Source organism: Phyllopteryx taeniolatus, chromosome 15 (genome assembly GCF_024500385.1).
Source record: "Phyllopteryx taeniolatus isolate TA_2022b chromosome 15, UOR_Ptae_1.2, whole genome shotgun sequence".
Lineage (NCBI taxonomy): Eukaryota > Metazoa > Chordata > Actinopteri > Syngnathiformes > Syngnathidae > Phyllopteryx > Phyllopteryx taeniolatus.
Genome location: NC_084516.1, coordinates 2440356 through 2450258, shown reverse-complemented (window position 1 = coordinate 2450258; position 9903 = coordinate 2440356). Strand labels below are relative to the sequence as shown.

Sequence of the window (9903 nt, the reverse complement as noted above, 5' to 3'; positions counted from 1 at the left end):
TTCGTCATGTCCATGCCGCCATCTTGTGGACGTCAATACAATATGGTCGTATCGGTATTTATTGTTAAATTTCAATATTCGTATATTTATCAAATTACTTATAATATTTACTCAAATATAAATCACATAGAGTCGTGAGAATTTAATTTTAAAATAAAATCTCATAAAACGTATCAATGGCAAGCGTGGCTGCCACGTGACCCGGCTGTCAAAACATGGCGGCCGCCTACTGGCTGGGTGACGAACGTTATCTGACAAAGGGAACAAACTGACGCCCTCCCGCTTGGTCCGTCCACATGACAACATAATAACGCGGTGCGTATATTTGTGCCTGTGCATCCTCGGGGCTTATGACGTTTATTGACATTTTTTCCCCCACATTATTATTAGCCGTGTAGCATTGAGGTTGCCTGCCGCATCTCTGAAAAGCTGGTCGATTCTTAATAAATATCCCGATAAAAGTGCTTTTTTTGTTGTTGCCACAATTGTCTAAAACGGAACATTAATGACGCCGCTTCAGCTTCGAGGTGTAAAAGTTCATCTTGCAACCCCCACAGGAACAGAAGGTTATTGTGCAAAGAGCACGTGAGTGTGTGAAGGTTCAACCCAGGAAGCAGTGGTGAGTGCTCAGGGACAGCAAGGCATTGTCTGCCGACCTACATTTAGAAAACCGTAATCATTTATTTATTACCCGTCTATTCTCTTCATTTGGTGGCGTTTCTCTTTGCTACACTGCTTCCAGTCCGGTTTTTTTTTTACCAATCAGTTTTCAGCCTCTGTGCGTTGCCATGTCAATCTAATCTGCCCAGAGATTTACGAATCAGTAGTGCTGGATGATGATGTCGATTCCCCCCCCCCCCCCCCCGCGTGTCCAGAATGAGAGGCGGTCCAGATGAAGAAGTGAGAGACGCCGGCGGCCTACGTCGATCGCGACCCTTGGCGATGAGCGCGCACGTGGACCCGGTCGCGGTGGAGTCGGCCGTGGTGTCGGCCGTGGTTCTGTGCGTCCACGCGGCGGTGTGGAACCAGCACTCGTGGTGCGCCGTGGCGCTGGTCATCCAGGCCTTCTGCGTGCAGCACAAGTGGGACCGGCTGCTCAAGTCGGGCGCCGCCGTGTTCCAGTTCCGCCCCGCCGCCAACAGCGGCATCGTCCCGGCCTCGGCGGTGATGCCGCTTCTGGGTCTGGTCCTGCGGGCCAAGTGCGCCTCTGCGGGCAGCGTCCACCTGGAGCGCTTCTCCATGGTGGTGACGGTGAGCGGCATGGTCCTGGCGCTCTTCCTGTCCCTGATCGCGTTGGGCATCACGCGGCCCGTGCCCACCAACACGTGCGCGGTGGCCGGCCTCTCGGCCGCCGCCATCTTGTACACCGCCAAGCAGACTCTGACGGTGTCGGAGGTGATCGAGGTTCTGGAGGTGCTCCTGATCTTCGTGTACCTCAGCCTGATCGTGCTGTACCTGCTGCCGCGCTGCTTCACGCCCGGCGAGGCGCTCCTGGTGGTGGGCGCCGTCAGCTTGGTGGTCAACCAGCTCATCAAGCGCTCGCTGAACTGGGCCGAGGCCAAGGGGGGCGACCCGGTCAACTACCTGCTGCCCGTGCTGGTGGCGGGCTCGCTCCTGCTGGGCGTGGTCTTCGCCCTGCTCTTCTGCTTCATGGAGTCGGAGACGTGGGTGTCGTCGCTCTTCTTCCACACCATGACGGCCGTGCTGGGCCTGGGCGTCCTGGTGCCGTGGCTCTCGCTCTTCGTGGGGCGCCATCCCATCACATGGTTGTGGGACTTCGTCACCTTCAACCGCCGCCGCCTGGAACTCGTGGCGTACTGGGCCGCGCTGTGCTTGGCCGCCACCTGCGTGGTGCTGCAGCAGAACTACCAGCGGCGCGCGGGCTCCAAGAAGCACCGGGCCTCCACGGTGGTGCGCAAGTACTTCCACGTCCTGGCGGTGGCCACCTTCGTCCCGGGGCTCCTGTACGACCGCCGGCTACTGCACGTGGCGTCGGTGGGCTGCCTGGCCGTCTTCCTCTTCCTGGAGTACGTGCGCTACTTCCGGATCAAGCCGCTCGGCCGACCTCTGCGCCGGCTCCTCACCTTGTTCCTGGACGAACGCGACTCGGGCCCGCTCATCCTCACCCACATCTACCTTCTGCTGGGCATGGCGCTGCCCGTTTGGCTCTTCCCGGGGGCGTGCGCGTCCAAGGGGACGCTCCCCGGGGCGGGCGGCCTGGTGCCGTACGCCGGCGTGCTGGCGGTGGGCGTGGGCGACACGGTGGCGTCGGTGTTTGGAAGCACGCTGGGCGAGATCCGGTGGCCGGGCACCAACAAGACCGTGGAGGGCACGGCCACGTCGGTGTTGGCCCAGATCGTCGGCGTGGCCGTGTTGCTGATTTTCGACACGAGCGTGGACCTCGACGGCGCCTACTCGTGGATCTTTGGCTCGGTGGCGCTGGTGGCCGTGCTGGAAGCGTACACGTCGCAGATCGACAACCTGCTGCTGCCGCTCTACCTGCTCATCCTGCTCATGCTCTGACGCGGGAAACGCGGCGTTTCGCTTCCCACCAGAGGGAGCCTGCGTGTGATGACCACGATTTGACCGTGTTGCTCGTACATTCGCAATTCTGTGACCAAGCTCGTAACGCAATTTACTCGTACAACAAATCAAATTTCACCATTGACATGAACTGAAACGCCATGAATCTGTTCCAGCCTCCGAAACACTTTTTGGTTTTATGTTGTGTTTTTGATAGAAGTAAAATAGCACAGTATTGTAAAGTAAATACTAAAACATAATGTAATAATAAGGGAGGAAGACCAAAAGTAGTGCGGACGTTGGGAACGAATGAAAGAAAGAAAGAAAGAAAAGATGGGGTGAGGTCTTCCCGTTCAAAAAAAAAAAAAAAAAAAAAGTAGGTTGCGGTTGACTGTGAAAAGAGAATTTGTCATTTGTGTGAAAAGTACTGAAGATATTTGACAATTGAACAAGTTTTTGAGCGGCCACCTGGAAAGGCTGTTTTGCATTTTAGGTTCATCCTGACATTTCACCCAATATCCCAAACTTTCCGTAAGTAGTGTACGATTCTGTTTATTGTTATTTATTCCCATGCTGTCTTCCCAATCATAAGAAAAGCCTTTAAATTGGGTTGATGCCATGACGGCATGGAAGTGTTTAGTGGTAGTTGTAGAAGAGGGCGCGGGCCAAAAAGGCTGCTTTCAGAGTACACGTTATTTCCGTGGGACCTCAACAATTGAAAACATTTCAGACCCATTTTAGCTACTTTTTTCAGGGAAATGTTTTTTCCTGCATTGTGACATAAGCACGTCCCTGCATTTTTGATGGTGTCACAAGCCATCGTGAAAGAAAAAGCAGATGTTGTTGTTGGTTTTTTTGCATGTTTTGTGGTTCCTCCTCAATTATTTCCTTAAACCCTCTTGAAAGATTTTTTTCATGACCAGGATTTGATGTTTCCTTCTACTTTCTGTATTTCTCATATTCCTTGTGAAAGGAAAGTCGATATTTTTTCTTACAGGTTTGATGGGCGTTCCGATGATTAATCCCAAACCTCTTTATTTTCTCAATGAATTTATTTTCCTTCTCCATATTTAGCATGTGGCTGCATTTTTGTAATCATGTCATGTTGCATGTGGAGCGTGTCACGATGTGAGACTTTACTGATCGAATATCATGTGTACAAACGTACGGTTTTGACAAGAATCATGAGAATTAAAGTACGTACATGCACATATATATATATATATATATATATGTATATATTTATTTATTTATTTTTTTTTATTTTTATTTTTTTTTATATCGTAATCACCCAAATTCATTTTTAACCTTTCGTACAAGCTGGGAGCAAAGGTCCGCTCCGTCATTTGGTGTAAAGAGACGGGAAAGGAAGTTCTTCCGTGGGCTGCAACCTTCAAGAGAAACAAAACAACAAGTCCAAATTTACAGTAAAAGTACTTTTTTGTACTGCTATGTATTGGTTTGAATTCATTCAGCATTCAGATATTCTACAAATATTGCACGGATATATATATTCTCATTTCGATATTGCATGTAGAACTCTTCAAAAAGCTTAAAATGTGCACTATTGGAAGAAAATGCATATTACATACTGTATGAATAAATAGCATTATATTTAAATACAGTGGTGCCTTGAGATACAAGTGACACGACTTTCATGTTCTTTGAGATGCAAGCCGTCGTTCGGCCGAATTTTTAAAAACTTTTAAAAAAAAATTTTTTTTTATTGCCACTCCCAGTTGAAGTTTACTTTAAAACGATCCAATAAACAAAGAGAATTATGTGTTGTGCGTTTAACAAAACCACAACTTCACCAAATACAAAAGTCTGCCAGCTTAATGCTAGCACACGATGCAAAACGCCATAGAAGGGCTAATAAAACTAGTATGGATGTTGCGCTAGTTATAACCCTTTACGGAACGGACGTTTGATCGCAAACGGTGCAGCAACACACAGATTACACTGCCCCCCGGTGGCCAAGACGTGCACACCAAAAGGCGGCCGTTTGAATTAAAGCATGAAATCATGACGCATGAAATCATGACGCACAAACTTTTCATTCTTGCGACGGCGGCGTTTGTGTCTGACCAGTTGTCCGGACTCCAGCGGGTGTCCTGCGCCTCCATCAGGTGGAAGGTGTACACGTGGCGCGAGTCCTCCGACACGTTCCCAGCGCTGCGGTGCACCACTTGGCCGTGGATCAGCACTACGCCGCCTGCATATCATTTACGTTACATTCGAATAGCGAAGAGAACAAGTCTACACACCCCTGTTCAATTGCCAGGTTTTTGTGATCTAAAAAAAAAAAACAAGATCAAATCATTTCAAAACTTTTTCCACCATTAATGTGACCACAGTACAACTTTTTATTTTTTTCGGGATGGGACGTAAAAGCAAAAAACTGAAATAATGTGGTTGCACAAGTGTGCACACCCGCTGATGTAGCAACTGGGATGTGCCTGTGTTCAGAATTACCGGTAACCACATTCAAACTCACGTGCCTCTGATTAACCCTAAATAAAGTTCAGATGTTCTAGTTGGCTTTTCCTGACTTTTTTTTTTTTTTTTTTTTTGCATTCTACCACAAGCAAAAAAGCTAGATTTTGTGCCAACAGTGACTGCTATTCGTAATTGTTTATAATTCCCTCCACCTCATCTAAGACCCCATGTCTAGCTGAAGAAAAAAATGCCCCAAATCAAGTTCAGATGTTCTAGTAGGCTTTTCCTGACTTTTTGTTGTTGTTTTTTTTGCTTTCTAATAGAACCCTGGTTAAGAAGGTTAAGACATTCAGCATAATTGATCCCCTTAAAATGAGTTTCAATGGACCTTTTTTAACTTCTACCGGGACAAACTTGTCGCCGTCGTATTCCTGCTCCGTGCCGATGAAGTCCGTCAGAGGGAAGGTGCCCGGCGCCGTCCTCACCATCCGTCGCGTCACGCCACCTGCGACGGGGTGGCGGTGGGTGGGAGTATACGATTGCGCGAGTGTGGCAAATCACGTGTCGACGTGTGCGCTTACAGTTGTGCGAGCCCGGGATGAACCACAGGCAGCCGTTGTTGACGGTGGCGTCCTCCAGGGCCACCCACAGGCCCATCACCCTCCCCAGGGGCTCCGTGTACAAGAAGGTGGCGTCCTGGTGCGGCGTCACTAGGGGGCGCAACACCACGCATCGCAAATATCGTAAACAATTCAGTATGCCGCCACAGATTCCTGCAAATCTCGCATTGTACATTCATTAAAACCATGCAGATGAACTTTGTTCCTACCTTCTCCGCCAATCCCAGGTTGCTGGAGGGGGGGAAACAATATAAATAATATATTTAGGACATTTCAAATATTTGATAATATGATTTATTATTATTTATAATCTTTTATAAAAAGTCTATCATTTAATATCATATAAGATAAATGAAATTTATTGCAATACATGGATTCATGAATATTGTAATAGTTAAATATTGTAACAGAGTATATCTACAAATATTGTATAAGTAATTGTATGATGTTCCAAACTAATAATATTGCATAAATTCATATTGTAGTCATAAAATTTTTACAATATTGGAAACAAATTTCTAAATGCATACATGTGATATTTTAAAATATATTTGAAGTATAATGTATAAATATTGGTTTTAAAAAAATGTAATGTTTCAAATCTAAATCATATAATTAAATCAATAAGATAAATACTGTATTATTTAAATAATGTAAAAATATTGCATACATGACAATGTTAATATTAACATATTATTGCCTTTAAAAAATAATATAATAAAGCACATAAAAATAATAATACTGCACGAATACATCCAAGCTGCTGCGTCGGCCGCTCCCACAATATAATTGTTTTTTGTAATATATCAATAAATATTGTTTCTATTAAAACCTGGTGTCGTATTTGAAATATAATGTGCACGTGATTGCGCGTTGACCTTGAAGATGTACATGCTCTGCAGGACGACGGGACGAACCAGGCCGAGCTTCCTGGCGATGCCCTGAGACGACAGCGGCGACGCCGTGAGTTCGGCTCGCGGGACGACGGACGCAACCCGGGATGACCTCTCGCACCAAAAAGGCTCTCATACACACGCGGGAAGTCAAACACTTTTAACATACGATAATGAAACGCTCTCACGGTCATTAATGAAACACTCCCGTTCGCATAACTCATTGTTTTGTGTATGTATGTATGGATGTACTGTATATAAAAACGTTTCACTGTATTTGCGCGGGGGGGGGGGGGGGGGGAATTTACTTGGGTGCATGAGAGCGTTTCACTTGTGCATGTAAAAGCATTTCATTTGTGTATATAAGTGGGGGGAAAAAATCATCAGACGTGAAAGTGAGAGCATTTCCGTCGTGTGTATTAATAGGTCATCCTGAATTGTGTCCCTGAAGGCCTCTCATACCCGTCGGTTACTCTCTCACCTGAACTTTGGGCGAATGTGTAACTTTAGTGTACAAAGGCTCATATGCGTGTAGCGCGTGTCCCACTTTATTGAGCGATCGATGCTTCGGTACGGCAAATTCTCCTGCGGGCGCAAAACAGAAACACACACAAATCACTTGACTCAAGTTGTTGAGCGGCCAACAAAAAATCCGCCCGCTGACCTTTTTCGTCAAACGCGCCCTTCTCGAAGAAAAAGCGGATCTTATCGCCACTGGTGATGAAATAGTCGGCGTTTCCCTGCGGGTCAAAAGGGGAAACAGATGACTGGAATGTTGACAACTCACTTTTTGTGAAAAAATTGGGCGGAAAAAAAACTGTGCTTATTGGTTTTATGGGGCACAAATGATTGTGAGCAACCAATTCTACCTAGCAACAAGTGATGGTGAAAAATAAGAAGATTGGACAGTACTAAAACACCTCCAACAGGTGGCACAATAATGAAAACAAATCACATTATTTTCTAATTAATAGTGAGTGTTTATTACCTTATGGGCCACAAATTATTGTGACTCAAGAATTCTGCCTATCAATAAGTGATGGGGGAAAGAAAATACTGTCGGTATGATAGTGCAGAAACATCCAGCAGCCGGCGCACAAATGAAAAAAAAATGTCAAACAGTGAGGGTGATGCTTTTTTTTTTACTAAAACCTTATTTATTGTCCTTTGGGGCACAAATGATTGTGACCTACCAATTCTGCCTGGCAACAACTGATGGGAAAAAAATAAGATGGAGGGAGGGGCATAGTCCAAAACTAAATCAACGGCATAGTCATAAAAAATGCTTTTCCTACAGCATTATGATTCAATTACATAATTGATGCATATTCAAATTATATATTTTTTTATTTGTAGAATGCGTTATTGCCAACTTTCCCTGTCGCTGTCCTTATGAATTCTGCCTAGCAACAAGTGACGAGACAGAAAATAAGCAGAGCGCATATACTGTACCTGCATCTGCAAGGTGTGACATCAAAGGAAGCATGAAAAAGAAATCCGATGCGAAAAAAAAATTAATGGGGAAAAAAAAGCAAATAGTAGCAGTGGTACTAAAAAGTATGCATTTAGTACTTCAGTAGAATACAGATATTTGTGTAAAAAAAAAAAAAAAAACAGCTCGAAGTAGAAGTACTGAGTGGTTGTCAAACTCTTTACAAGTCAAATGTGGTCAGAATAATAAACTCAAGTACAATACAGATACTTGATCTAGTACAGCACGTGTTTGCAGTTACTCGGCCCCCAGTGTGGCTGCGGCCTGACTGACCTGTGTGTTGAGCTGCTCGTGGTGGTAGGTGGAGAAGGTGGTGCGGCAGTGCGCCGGCACGTCCATCACGTCCACCATCTCCCACATCCGCTGACGCAGCTCGTCGCAGTCCTGCGCCGTCAGGAACTCGTCCAGGACCACCAAGCCGTCCTCCGTGTACTAGCAAAGGCACGCACGCGCGGGGTTTTATTCACATTCCTTTTTTTTTTTTAAATTGTATTTTTTTAATTTACATTTTATGGTTTTTGTTCTGGAGCAGTTTACAAGCTCCCAGCCGGTTTTTAATAGTCAATCCTTTCCATTGATCCAGTGTCCTGTTCTATGCTTAAACTTCACCGATACAAAAAGCCAAAGAAAAGACTTTTTTGGTTCTCTAGGAATAATATTTTTTCATTATTAGTTCATCTCCTATTCCAATTTTGTATATTTAAATCATCAATTGTAGTTCACTGTCCTTTTCATTTTTTGTTTATGCTTCATCACTGTTTTAAAATTTACATAGTTTGTCCTTTTTGGTGTTAATTTGACAAATTACATTACAATATACTTTATCAGTGTACTTTTTGTGTATTTTATGCTTACATGATACTTTTTAAAAATATATTTTAATTAATAAACAATGTATTAAAATACATTTTGTGCCTGTATTTTAACAGTTCAATATAGACCTATTTATTTGTGCTTGAATCATTTAATATAGACCTATTTATGAATTGTTTTTCCTTTTCCTTTTTTGTGTATTAAAATTAAAAATAATTTATTATCCATTTACTTTACATGATTTCTTGCATCTTTTGAAAAGTTAGTTATAGTCCATCCTTTTGTTGTATTTTTCCATTTTTTTTGTGTATATGCGCTTCAGTCTGCTTATTGGCTGTAGGTCAATTTACATGCGTTTTGCTACAGTACATAAAAGTACACCATCCAGAAGAAAGTATTTCCAGTATTCAAATCGCCTGTTATGCTCGCGTTGCTCTGATTGGCTGAGCCTGCAAACTGCTTGCGTGACCACCTCAACAAGAGCAATACGGAAGAAAACTTCTCCTATTTATTGCGATGATGATTGCATTTGCTCACCTTTTGCACATCTCGGTCGCTGATGAAGTCCATGTTGTCTTCACGGGTTAGGGTAAAAAAAGAAGACAAAAAAAAAAAAGAGAAATGCGCAGCCTCGGAGGAGGAGGAGGAGGAGCCCCAGACTGCATCTATGATTGGCTGGTTGAGTGAATGAGTGGCTGACTTCCGGGCATGTGACACACTGCATACGTCATCGTGTCCCGTTGAACTCGAACAATCTAATCGGATTAAAATCAAAAAACGAAACAAAAAATCCTAATCGTATTTTCTCTTCACGCGCATGCTCACACAGCAAAATTGGAAGCGACTATGAGTGTTATAGCGCCCCTGGTGGCCATTTCGTTTATTATTATTTTTTTTGTTCCCATTTACTAACACACCTGTACATTATTATGCATAAAGTATTCTCAAACTTTTGACACCAAGTACCACCATCAGAAGCGTACTAAAAGTATATTTTATATTATTGTAAACCATGGTAACATTATGTAGTTTGAACATTAACGCTGTTTAAAAAAAACGCGTTGGGCTAAATAAAATTGTACCTAAATAAATATTTTTAAAAAATAAACCAATTGTTAAAGAA

The 9903-nt window shown here is 44.0% G+C and overlaps 2 protein-coding genes across 13 annotated transcripts; one reads left to right on the top strand and one right to left on the bottom strand.

The window, feature by feature from the left end:
* The first annotated feature begins 184 nt into the window (after positions 1-184).
* Positions 185-3750, top strand: dolk (dolichol kinase). 2 transcript variants are annotated; one of them, XM_061799515.1, is made up of 3 exons: positions 189-315; positions 558-619; positions 876-3750. In XM_061799515.1, exon 3 carries the CDS (start codon positions 877-879, stop codon positions 2521-2523), a length of 1647 nt encoding a protein of 548 aa, XP_061655499.1. In that variant the 5' UTR covers positions 189-315; positions 558-619; position 876; the 3' UTR covers positions 2524-3750. The 2 variants fall into 2 exon arrangements, with proteins under 2 accessions (XP_061655498.1, XP_061655499.1); XM_061799514.1 differs by lacking the exon at positions 558-619 and having other exon boundaries at positions 185-315.
* Positions 3721-9452, bottom strand: phyhd1 (phytanoyl-CoA dioxygenase domain containing 1). 11 transcript variants are annotated; one of them, XM_061799519.1, is made up of 10 exons: positions 9318-9452; positions 8241-8399; positions 7140-7215; positions 6957-7060; positions 6461-6604; positions 5792-5813; positions 5544-5672; positions 5351-5467; positions 4573-4738; positions 3721-3914 (listed from the first exon to the last, which is right to left on the bottom strand). In XM_061799519.1, exons 1-10 carry the CDS (start codon positions 9348-9350, stop codon positions 3866-3868), a joined length of 999 nt encoding a protein of 332 aa, XP_061655503.1. In that variant the 5' UTR covers positions 9351-9452; the 3' UTR covers positions 3721-3865. The 11 variants fall into 11 exon arrangements, 10 of the variants coding, with proteins under 10 accessions (XP_061655503.1, XP_061655506.1, XP_061655508.1 ...); XM_061799522.1 differs by having other exon boundaries at positions 4612-4738; XM_061799524.1 differs by having other exon boundaries at positions 4612-4738; positions 6461-6523.
* Positions 9453-9903: the final 451 nt, after the last annotated feature.

What these genes read in the sequence shown, in the direction of transcription:
- dolk (XM_061799514.1), top strand. Translation starts at nt 877, where the DNA reads ATGAGAGGCGGTCCAGATGAAGAAGTGAGAGACGCCGGCGGCCTACGT.
- phyhd1 (XM_061799516.1), bottom strand. Translation starts at nt 9,350, where the DNA reads ATGGACTTCATCAGCGACCGAGATGTGCAAAAG. An exon ending in ACGAGCAGCTCAACACACAG is followed by an intron (nt 7,216 to 8,240) that starts GTCAGTCAGGCC and finishes TTTGACCCGCAG; the next exon opens with GGAAACGCCGACTATTTCAT. An exon ending in CCCGGTAGAAGTTAAAAAAG is followed by an intron (nt 4,739 to 5,350) that starts GTCCATTGAAAC and finishes AATGATATGCAG; the next exon opens with GCGGCGTAGTGCTGATCCAC.